This window comes from Pan troglodytes, chromosome 4 (assembly GCF_028858775.2).
Source record: "Pan troglodytes isolate AG18354 chromosome 4, NHGRI_mPanTro3-v2.0_pri, whole genome shotgun sequence".
NCBI lineage: Eukaryota > Metazoa > Chordata > Mammalia > Primates > Hominidae > Pan > Pan troglodytes.
The window spans coordinates 20,392,982-20,405,454 of record NC_072402.2 but is presented as its reverse complement, the minus strand read 5'-3'; the positions used below and the strand labels follow the sequence as shown (position 1 = coordinate 20,405,454).

The 12,473-nt window shown below is 39.6% G+C and overlaps 1 protein-coding gene across 3 annotated transcripts in view; it reads right to left on the bottom strand.

Annotated features, from left to right (window-relative positions):
• LOC134810064 (endogenous retrovirus group S71 member 1 Env polyprotein-like) overlaps positions 1 to 10,227 on the bottom strand; it is a 37,534-nt gene extending 27,307 nt beyond the window's left edge. For 2 of the 3 annotated variants that reach the window (XR_010157175.1, XM_063811109.1), the window contains exons 1-2: positions 10,095 to 10,227; positions 7,369 to 7,536 (exon numbers count right to left, since the gene is read on the bottom strand). Coding sequence is in view for 1 of the 3 variants with exons in the window: in XM_063811109.1 (XP_063667179.1) it covers positions 7,369 to 7,387 (19 nt within the window). In the remaining 2 variants the exon portion in view is untranslated. The remainder of the gene's footprint in view (positions 1 to 7,368; positions 7,537 to 10,094) is intronic. The other variant, XR_010157176.1, reaches the window with a different exon arrangement.
• Positions 10,228 to 12,473: the final 2,246 nt, after the last annotated feature.

Sequence of the window (12,473 nt, the reverse complement as noted above, 5' to 3'; positions counted from 1 at the left end):
CTGGACAACAATTACATGTAAGTTGGGCGTGGGAACATTCACATAAAATTTATATATTAACTAATAAAAAATTGAGATTCAAATGATGGCAAGCTGTTTCATCCAAGAGCATGCATGTCAGATTACGTTTTCCAAAGATGCTGCAACAATATTTCCTATCCCACAATGTGGCCTTGACACTCCGCTCATTAAGAAATGGGGTCTATGTCCTCGCCCCTTTAACCTGAGCCATCTTGTCTCTGAGTTGTAACTGGTAGAATGCAGCTGAAGTGACACTGTGTGAATTCTAAGACTAGGTTGTAAAAAGTGATGCAACTTTCTCCTTGTTCACTGGCACACTCACTTCTGTACCCCCTGAGCCACCATGTAAGATGTCCAACTACCCTGAGGCCCCTATGCTGTGAGGAATGCAAGGGCAGGGTATGTGTAGGGCATCTGGTTATCAGCCCCAGCTAAAGTCCTAGCCAACCGCAAGCATCAACTGTCAGACAAGAAAGTGAAGGTGCCTCAGGATGATTCCAGCCTCGAGTCACTGGGCCACTTGAAGATGTTGAATCACCACAAGTCATTTGAGTTTTCCCACCTGAGGCCCCAGACATCATGGAGCAGATACAAGCCATTCCTATTGTGTTCTGTCTAACCTCTGACCCACAGAATTTGTCAGTAAAATGAAATGGCTGTTTTAAACCCCTAAACTTTGGGATAATTTTATTTGTTATCTTAATAGTAACTAGAACAAACATGGAATGCCTTTTCCATGTTCAGTTTTTTTAATTGCTTTTCTTATCAATGTTTAAAGTTTTCTTCATATAGATCTCATGCATTTCCTGTTAGTTGCATTCCAAGAGATTTTATCCTTTTTGTTATTACTGTAAGTGAAATATATTTTCCTATTAAGTTTGCAAGTGGGTGTTGTTTACATATATAGATTATGCATGCACACATTTGTTCCCAGACAATTTACTTAATTTTTCAATTTGTTTTAGTTGGTTTTCCTGTTGATTCTCCCACTCCCAGCAAAAACAAAAACCCATGTCCCAGACCTTTTTTTAGACTGCTTTGTAACAGATCCTTTAATGGCCCACTTGAGTCCATCAAGCTATGAAGTCTTCCTGAATAAGGAGAGGATTCACTTACTTCCTAGAGGAACTGCCCAGTTGATATGGTTTGGATTTTGTCCCCACCCAAATCTCATGTCGAATTGTAATTCCCGGTGTTGGAGGAGGGGCCCGGTGGGAGGTGATTGGATCATGGCGGCAGATTTCCCCCTTGCTGATCTTGTGATAGTGAGTGAGTTCTCAGGAGATCTGGTTGGTTAAAAGTGTGTAGCACCTCCCCCTTCCCTCCCTTCCTCCTGCTCCAGCCACAAATGGGTGGAGACGTGCCTGCTTCCTTTTCACCTTCTGCCATGATTGGAAATTTCCTGAGGCCTCCCCAGAAGCAGAATCCTGTACAGCCTGCAAAATTGTGAGCCAATTAAATCTCTTTGCTTTATAAATTACCTAGTCGCAGGTATGTCTTTATAGTGTGTGAGAAGAGACTAACACACCAGTAGATAATCTAAGGTAGATCTCCTTTACATCAGACAGGTAAATTAAGTTGTTTCTCTCCCTTCTCATTCCTTTCATCATTTAAGTAAATTCTTAAATTCCAATGTTTTTTTTTCTTCAGTAACTAGAAAAGAGGACAATTTCTCCTCTTCTCAATCTTATCTTCTAAACAGAAACTCTGAATACATTATCCAAACCTTCAACAATATTTATTGTTTTATATGCACACAAATACACATGTGCATATATATATAATTTTGTATGCAAAGTATACCTTTATTAATATTTGTTTAATATTTTGACTTTAAAGTCTCTTGGGACTTCCAGGCATACAATCATATCATCTGAAAATGATGATTTTATCCCTTTTCCCTAATTTTTTATATCTCTATTTTATTTTTCTTTTATATTTGCCTTGGGTAATATAAATTCTATACATGCTGAGTTTGCATAAATATATTATTTTTAGACAAAGTTAGCTAATTTTTATTATTAAGCTTGCTGGGGAAGGATCAACTGGGGATGACTAGGCAATTGGATATACAGGCTCGAGGCTCAAGAGAGTAATATGGGATCTGATAATTTGAAATCTGAGAGTCATCAATGTAGGAGCAATCACTGAAGCCATGAGAGCAGATGAAAGGGCTCCAGGAGGAACAATGTATAGCAAGAGGAGAGAAAAGAGTCTAGGACAGAACCTGAAGAAACATCAACATGTAGGAGGCTGACTGAACAAGTAATCCTGCAGCAGAGAAGTTGAAAAAACAAGAGTGTTTTGCAATAGAAGGAAAAAAAGATGGCATTTCAAAAAGGGGGAAAGGTCTGCAAGCTCTTGAGAAAGCTAAGGAGTGTCCTTCGGATTGGGCAATTTGAAGGCTGTTGGTGACCTTGAAACAGCAGTGTGACTGGAGTGGTGGAGGAAGAAAATTCGTTTGTAGTGAGTTGAGAAATGAATGGCATTTAAGAAAGAGAGAATCATTTTTAACAAACTTTGAGGAAGTTTGTCTTAATTATTAGAATTAGTAATGGGACTTAGCAGAGTTATGAGGGCAAATCAATTTCAAAAAAAAAATCACTGTATTTTTATACACCAATAAGAAAGAGGTAGATGATGAAATAGGAAACGGATTCTCTTCATATTCCCTTTATAATAACATCTAAAAATATCCAGTATGTAGGAATAAAACATTATTGAAGAACATTAAAGAAGACTTAAATAAGTGAAGAGATACATACTATGTTCATAAGTTGGAAAACTGAATCCCATATTAATTCATAGACTTAATGCAATCCCAATTAAAATCTTAACTTCTTTTCTTTGTGTAACTTGACAGTCTGATTATAAAATTTATGTAAGATTGTGGCTGGGTGTGGTGGCAATACCTGTAATCCCAGCACTTTCGGAGGCCAAGGCGGGCAGTTCACGAGGTCAGGAGATCAAGACCACCCTGGCCAACATGGTGAAACCCCATCTCTACTGAAAATACAAAAATTAGCTGGGCGTGGTGGTGCATGCCTGTAGTCCCAGCTATTCGGGAGGCTGAGGCAGGAGAATGGCATGAACCCGGGAGGCAGAGGTGACAGTGAGCTGAGATCATGCCACTGCACTCCAGCCTGGGGACAGAGAGAGATTCCATCTCAAAAAAAAAAAAAAAAAAAAAAATTATGTAAGATTGCAAAGGGCCAAGACAAGACATATTTTTCAAAGGTGAAATAATTAAGGCAGCATAGTATTGACAGGATAACCAAGTAGACGAATAGAAAAGCACAGACACTTAACACATGAAGTAGATGACACTGCAGAGCAACAGGGAAAGGAAACTCTTTTCAAAAAATGAAATTCAAACAATAGAATATCCATGTGGAGAAAAAGAAAATTGTTTTCCTGTTTTGTGTTATGTATAAAAATTACTTGCAGGTAGATTAAATACCTACATGTGAGAGGCAAAATATAACACTACTAAAAATAATATAGAAAAAATTTTATGATCTCAGGGTAGGGAAGAATTTCTTTAACGAGACAGAAAAAGTCCTACTTATAAAGGAAAATATTGATAAATTTGATTTCATTAAACTAAAGAACTTCAGTTCAGCAAAACAAAGAAATTAAAAGATAAACTACAGAATGAGAAGCCATATGTAACAGATATAGCTAACAAAAACTAAAATCTAGAATACAGAAAGAATTTGTTCAGATCAAGAACAAAAACCACTCAATGTAAAATACGGACAAAAGATTTCAACAGATACCACATAAAAAGACAAATCCAAATGGCTAATAAAGCCAATCTTATTGTTGTCAAGGAAATGCAAATGAAAATCACTATGACTCACTGTCCACCAGAACTGGCAAAAATACAAAAGTGTGAAAACAACAGGATGGTTACTTTGGTGAGGATGGAGAGTAGAGAGGATAGAGAGTAACAGAATTGCTGTGTACTATGGGTGCAGTGTAAATTGAAGCTACCACTTTGGAACATTGTCTGGCATTCTCTCATAAAATTAAATATATGTATATTTTATGATGTGGTAATTCCAATCCTACATATATGCCGTAGAGAAAATTGTGTATATAGATGCATATATCAAAATGTTCCTAGATGTATTGTTTATGATAGCTTAAATCAGGAAACAACACACATATTCATCACCATTAGAATGGATATATAAATCATGGTATATTCATATATTAGAATTCTACACAGCAACAAAGATGAATGAACTGTTACATACAACAATATGGATGAAGCTTCTGTAAATAACACAGAACAAAGGAAGCACAACACAGGAAAATACACACCATGACTCCATTTATATCAAATTAAAAAGCAGGCAATTATATTGCTTAGTATTGTGTGCTTGGAAAGTGTATTGGCATACTTAAGCTGAATAATTAAGGACTTTAATAAAAGGCATGGGCAGAGTTTAGGAAAAACTACAAGGAATGGTGCACGCCCTTGGGCTCATAACAACCAGAACCATAACCATTCCTAGGCCTGAAGAGTTGCATGGAAAGGTAAGTCTCGTACGAAATGTGGCCTTTTGGGCTGAGCAGTGGCTCATGCCTGTAATCCCAAATAACAAACAACAACAAACAAATAACAGTTGTAATGCCAAAATACTTGAATAAGGGGTCCAGATATTAGCTACTTTAAGCCATTTTAGTTAGGGAGAAGATTTGTAAAAAATGCAAAGCTCTCAGGACCCTAAATTAGGAGTGTGTTTGTGTGTGTGTTTGTGTGTGTGTGTGTGTGTGTGTGTGTGTGTGTGTGTGTATGTTAAAAACAAAAGACAGAATTCTCTATTTCTAAAAAGGCCTATTAAATTTTTAATTGGGCCAGGTGTGGTGGCTCATGCCTGTAATCTCAACACTTTGGGAGGCCAAGGCGGGTGGATCACCTGAGGTCAGGAGTTCAAGACCAGCCTGCCCAACATGGTGAAACCCTGTCTCTACTAAAAATACAAAAAAAAAAAAAAAAAAAAAAAAAAAAATTAGCTGGGTGTGGTGGTGATGCACACCAGTAGTCCAAACTACTTGGGAGACTGAGGCAGGAGAATCAGTTGAACCTAGGAGGCAGAGGTTGCAGAGAGCTGAGATCGCACCACTGCACTCCAGCCTGGGCAACAGAGCGAGCCTCCATCTCAAAGAAATAGAAATGTGGCCTTTGGTTGGTGTGATGGTTAATTTTATGTGTCAGCTTGGCTGGTGATATGGTTTGGCTATGTCCCCACCCAAATCTCACCTTGAATTGTAGCTCCCATAATCCCCATGTGTCACGGGAGGGACCTGGTGGAAGGTAATTGACTCATGGGGGCAGGATTTTCCTGGGCTGTTTTCGTGATAGTGAATGAGTCTCATGAGATCTAATGGTTTTATAAAGGGGGCAATTCCCCTGCATACGTTCTCTTGTCTGCTGCCATGTAAGACATGCCTTTGCTCCTCCTTCACCTTGTGCCATGATTATGAAGCCTCCTCAGCCAAGTGAAACTGTGAGTCCATTAAACCTCTTTTTCTTTATAAATTACACAGTCTCAGGTATGTCTTTATTAGCAGCTTAAGAAGAGACTAATACAATAAATTGGTACCAGTAGAGTGGGGTGCTGCTGTAAAGATACATGAAAATGCGGAAGCGACTTTGGAACTGGGTAACAGGCAGAGGTTGAAACAGTTTGGAGGGCTCAGAAGAAGACAGGAAGATGTGGGGAAGTTTGGAACTTCCTAGAAACTTGTTGAATGGCTTTGACCAAAATGCTGATAATGATATGGACAATAAAGTCCAGGCTGAGGTGGTCTCAGATGGAGATGAGGAACTTGTTGGGAACTGGAGTAAATGTCACTCTTGCTATGCAAAGAGACTGCCGGCATTTTGCTTCTGTCCTAGAGATCTGTGGAACTTTGAACTTGAGAGAGATGATTTAGGGTATCTAGCAAAAGAAATTTCTAAGGAGCAAAGTGTTCAAGAGGAAGCAGAGCATAAAAGTCTGAAAAATTTGCAGTCTGACAATGCGACAGAAAAGAAAAACCCATTTTCTGGGGAGAAATTCAAGCCAGCTGCAGAAATTTGCATAAGTAAGGAGGAGCCAAATGTTAATCTGGTGACTAACAAAGACAATGGGCAAAATGTCTCCAAGGCATGTCAGAGACCTTGCAGCAGCCCCTCCCCATCACAGGCGCAAGGACTAGAAGTGAAAAATGGTTTCCTGGGCCAGGCCCAGGGCCCCCCTGCTGTGTGCAGCCTACGGACTTGGTGCCCTGCATCCCAGCTGCTCCAGCCATGGCTAAAAGGGGCCAAGGTACAGCTCAGGCTGTGGCTTAGAGTGTGCGAGCCCCAACCCTTGGCAGCTTCCATGTGGTGTTGAGCCTGCAGGTGCACAGAAGACAAGAATTGAGGTTTGGGAACCTCTGCCTAGATTTCAGAGGATGTATGGAAACACCTAGATGTCCAGGCAAAAGTTTGCTGCAGGGGCAGAGCACTCATGGAGAACCTCTGCTAGGGCAATGCAGAGGGAAATATGGGGTGGGAGCCCCCACACAGAGACCCCACTGGGGCATTGCCTAGTGGAGGTGTGAGAAGAGGGCTGCCATCCTCCAAACCCCAGAATGGTAGACCCACCGACAGCTTGCTCCGTGCACCTAGAAAAGCCACAGACACTCAACGCCAGCCCATGAAAGCAGCCAGGAGTGGAGGTTACACCCTGCAAAGCCACATGGGCAGAGCTGCCCAATGCCATGGGAGCCCACCTCTTGCATCAGTGTGACCTGCATGTGAGACATGGAGTCAAAAGAGATGATTTTAGATTTTTAAGATTTGACTGCACCACTGGATTTAGGACTTGCATGGGGCCTGTAGCCCCTTCATTTTGGCCAATTTCTCCCATTTGAAATAGTATATTTATCCAATGTCTGTACCCCCATTGTATCTAGAAAGTAACTAACTTGCTTTTGATTTTACAGGCTCTTAGGTGGAAGGTACTTGCCTTATCTCAGATGAGACTTTGGACTGGTGGACTTTTGAGTTAATGCTAAAATGAGTTAAGGCTTTGGGGAACTGTTGGGAAGGCATGATTGGCGTTGAAATGAGGGGACATGAGATTTGGGAGGTGCCAGGGGTGGAATGATATGATTTGGCTGTGTCCCCAAGAAAATTTCATCTCGAATTGCAGCTCCCATAATCCCCACGTGTCATGAGAGGGACCCAGTGGGAGGTAACTGAATCATGGGGGTGAGTTTTTCCCATGCTGTTCTCATGATAGTGAATAAGTCTCATGAGATCTGATGGTTTTATAAAGGGCAATTCTCCTGCACATGTTCTCTTACCTGCCACCATATAAGACATGCCTTTGCTCCTTCTTCACCTTCTGCCATGATTGTGAGTCCATTAAACCTCTTTCCTTTATAAATTATGCAGTCTCAGGTATGTCTTTATTAGCAGCATGAGAACAGACTAATACAGCTGGGTCATGGGGTCCATATATTCGGTTGCTTCTGTGAAGGTATTTTTTGAATGAGATTAACATTTAAATTGCTGGACTTTGAATAAAGCAGATTACCCTCCGTAATGTGGATGGGACTCATCAAATCAGCCGAAGGCCTTAATAGAATAAAGATTGTCCTCCCTCAACCAAGAAGGATTTCAGCCAGCAGACTGCCTTTGAACTCAAACTGCAACTTTTCCCTAGGTCTCCAGCCTGCCAGCCTACCCTGTAGACTGTGGATTTATTTGAGTCTCCACAACTGCATGAGCCAATTCCTTAAAATAAATCTCTGTCTCTCTCTCAATATATAGATATGTGTGTGTATATGTGTGCATATGTGTGTGGGTACACACACACGTATCTATTTACATTATATACATGTATGTATATGTTTGTATATACACACACACTACACACACACATATATACACACATCATGTTGGTTCTATTACTCCAGATAACTCAGCTAATACAGTTGGTGACAAAGGAGACTCTGAAGGGGAGGAGCCAGGGGAAGAAAATATCCTGTCTCATTCTGCTGCCTCTGATCTCTGCATTGACTAAACCTAACTAGAAGCCAGAGGCCAAAGGAATCTGTCGATATACAAGCTAGCTTCCCAGTGGATGGAGCAGGATGGAGAAGAGGAAGAACGGGCCTGGAGGGACAAACAAAGGGTTAAAAGAAAAGGTGAGGAATCATTATAATAAAATTCAGGATGGTGGTTGTCTCTAGAAGGGTGAGAAGATTGATTTAGAAGGGACATATAGGATGGGGTTATTTCCTTGATCTAAATGACAGTTAAGCGGGTATTTGGTTTATAGTTATTCATTAAACTATACATTTATGTTTTATGCCTTTTGTATATTTTGTAATTTAAAAGTTTAAAGAAGAAAACAATGCTGAGCAACTAAGAACTTATAAAATATTTGAATGCTAAGTGGTAAATAATTTTCCAGGTGAGCAATTTTGTAGCATTTAAAACCAGTTTGCTTTAAACACTAGAAAGTATGTTATGGACCATTATACAAGTCTTAACAAGTGAAAAAGTTAAATAACCCTGAACTAAAAGATACTTTCCCTCTTTTTTTTTCTTTTAAAAAAAGTTGCTTCTAGCCGTATGGGGAAGAACGAATAATAGCTAGAGACTTGCATATGTTTAAATGCTAACAGCAAGAGCAGTAGAGAGATAAGAGTTGAAGACAGGGGAGAAAAAAGGGGAAGTAGATGCAGTACAGTCCCTGCAAGTTAAAAGGTCTACACAAGGCACTATCAGAGGGATCAGCCTGAAATCAGATAAGGCATTCTTACTGAATTTTGACTGGAGGAAAAAGTAAAGAACGGATGTGGCTACATGCAAATTTGTTAGCTAATTGTGGGAAGCTGAGGGAAGTTCCCCAGCTGATGCCTCCATTTTCTCTGACAGAAAACATGAGACTGAGGGAAGAGATATCCAAGTTAGAGACAGGGGTAAGTGAGAAGACTTGAACCACTTTGGAGAGCCAGGCAAAACCAAATGCTCAATTGAAGTTGGAGGCCATGAATTTATAGTGCCATCAATATGCACTATTTTGAGATTTTCTACAGCAATATTTTACAACCCAGATATGGGAATCGAAAAATCACACACTAAGGTTGATCCAGGGTTGGGGTTTTAGACTGAAAAGCAATAGAATGGGGCTATGAGAACAGAGAGAAGAGATGCAGCATGAAATCTCAGTTGGATAGGGAAGAAAACGAAGACAGAAGAGGTCTAGCAGAAAGGGAGAAAGCAGGAGGATCAAGAGTTAGGAGGTCCCAGGAGAGCACAAGCAGGGAACAACCGGATGATGGAAACAGGGTAGAAGGCTGCTTGTCCAAGTTGTTGGATAATTGAATGTGTTGTTTTAGATGTGGAGCTGTTGTAGGCAGTGATATTATCTAGGGTCTGCCCATGGTAAGGAGGTATAAAGTGGAGGGGAGGTGAAGGTCATCATGGAAAAAGAGGCTGAGATGTTGAGGAGTTCATGAAGACATTGAGATCATAGAGGACATGGACATATCTGGGGTCGAGAGAAAGACAGAGGCTAGATACTGAGCATTTAATGAACAATGTGTGTGTTGAGGTTCTGGAATGAGGTTAGGTGGTTGACTGGGAGGTTGCTAAATGACAGCAACTGGAGAGAGACAGACGGGAGTATAGTAAATGTCTTCCTTGAATCTCAGAAGAACAGAAGTGCTTCAGGAGGATGAAAGAGTAATTAACTGGCTCTCCCTCTCTACCCAGATTGGAATTCCAGAAGGTGAACTAGAAAGATTCCGCAGGAAGCAAAGCATGGGTAAACCTAGATGGGTAAACCTAGATGGCCAAGATAAGTTACAGCTGGGCCTGTAATAAGGCTATCAGGGAATGGGGCAAGTTAGGTTAAACTGGCTCTAAAATTTTCAAGAATTCATTTTAGTAATACCCTGATACTGGGTAGTGAGCAGTATTGGTCTAGCTCTGGAGATTCCAAGTTTTTACATCACTACTTGATATGAGAATCTAATAGTAAAAAACATATATACATTACATGCAATTATTTGCATACCTGTTCAGAGAGTTATAAGATTTCTTTGAACCATATTCAGAGACTGGCTTTGTGACTGTGGCTCTTGGATGATCCTTGTAGTTAATGCCATCATGCAGATAGGTCACCAATCTTTCCTAAATGGCTGAACCTGCCAATCAGAAGAGAAAATTTTAGAAAATTGGTCAAGGCGTAAATTGGCTTACTGCAGTTTGCTCTGGAAATGATGTCTCTCTGTGATAACTCGGTGTTGGTATAGTTCTAATAAAAGTGTTTATAGACACAAAACATCCTTGGGATCAAAATGACCTGTACTCCAGGTGCTTAAAAAATGTCTGTTGAACTGAAAAGATAATAATGGGCTTTCCATGTAGACTTTCCTATAAGGGAAGACAGTGTTTGCTACCTATTATAAGTTTCTACCCCTTTAATAGTCAAGAGTCTCATTACAAATGAGCAAATTAGTATTCTAGTTTACACATTGGCCTCTTGTGCATTGGATTGAGACAAACCTAGTCCCCTGAGTGTGATCAACCCTGGGCACCTTGACAAAATAAAGTTTCTGGACTTGCAAAACTGAAGAATGAGCCTTGGATAATGTGACTTAACAGGCAATGTCATCCTGAGGCCAGCCTGAGCAGCCCAGCTGGCCTCTCCCCATGACATTTCTAGCTCAGTTGTTTAGAATAGTGACTCTATTTAGATCAATTTCACTTCCTGCAATAAAAATATTTGAGATTATGATGGGGATCATTAGCAAAACGTTGTTGTAATCATAGTTAATGCAAAAGGACTGAGGAATTTATATTAGATCATAGTGAGTTAATAAAATGCACTGGTTGAAAATGTCTCCTAATTCTAGAGTCTAGCATGGAGAGTTACTAATAGTGTACAATTTGTGCCTGTTTGTGGGTGGTGGCCTAGTAACAGACTGTTCCATTTCAAGGCTAAAGCTAGTGAGTACTAAAATGCTTGTGCTGAAACAAAATGAAGCAAAGTAAACTCTGCTTTTTTTTTTTTTCTGTTTTGTTTGTATTACATTATACGTCACTGCTTCTTATGTTATACCAGGGCTTCACATTTCTGAGTGTCTCATTCTTTTTGTTCATAGATAGACTCATAGACTTTTCCCATGATTCTGAAGAGTTAGACATAATAATCAGTAAAAACAGATTTTTGCCAATATGACAAGCATTCTAGTAACGACTGATTATTCCTTTGTTTCTGTTCACCTACAAAAAGAACTGTGCACTAACTTGTTCAACAAAATGTCATTTGTTGCCATATTTTACCGAAGAAAAGGATTTTCTGGCTCTTTAGAATTTAATGGGTTCTTCTTATGATTTGTCAGTTTCTATGGTGGTAAACCAAAGTATATAAAAGAAAAGTCACAGTCTAAACATGACACATCCCTTCATTTTACCCGGTGGTAATTAATCCTTATTTTTATATTAAATCAATAAGGATACACTATGACTTAAAGGCAAAGAACCTTGGCAAGATTTTGAAGAAATCTGGGCTTGCACTGCACTATTTACGTTGCAGCCTGAATGAGATTTTAGGGATGGGAATAGTGGAGGCTTTTTTCAGGTATCTCTAACTTAGTGGAGAAGTTTGAAAAGCTCTGCTTGCCACTGAAATTAGTCCAGAAGGATCTTTGCTTGGCTGTCCGTACTTATCACATCACTGAGAAAGGTCTAAGTGTCTTTTAATGTAGATGGAGAGTGTCCTTGTCCTACCCGGGTCCTAGAACTGGAGGGAGCTGGTAACACAAGAACATGCTGAAGATGAACATTGAAAACACTCCTTCATTAGCAGAAACAGAATGGGCCTTGTCGGAGTTGTGACAGTTACTGACTGGGCAGGGGGTTTGGATCTGGCTAAATATAGCCAGGGGAAAGAAACTAGTAGTATAGCTGGAAAGATGGTAATGATTACACAAATGCATATGTTTTAATTTGAAGGTAAAAGAGGAGAGAATATCAATCAGAGATATTACTGAGGTCCCAGCTTAATATTTTAAATATTTAAGGAGCTCTAAAGAGGAATATCTGATTCTACTGAGAGCATAAAAAAAAAAAAAAAAAAGGAACATGAAGATCAGAATAAGTAAGAATGTGTCCAAGGGAATCTCAGGAGAGAGTAATCAGCAGGAAAAAAACAGAAAGTGAAAAAATGTCTGTAAGATAAGCGAAAATTGTTAAATGTTTCAGCTAGGTGATCTATTAGAATGCCAAAAGGACTATTCATGAGGGGTAGAACTGCCAACCTAATATATAATGGCATTAGCAGGGCTTTTCTCAAAAAAGGAAAAATCTCTAAGAAAATTTTAATTACTATTAACTGTAAAATCATTTTTAACTGCAGACAGGATTATAGAGTGAGAAGTGAAAAGTTATA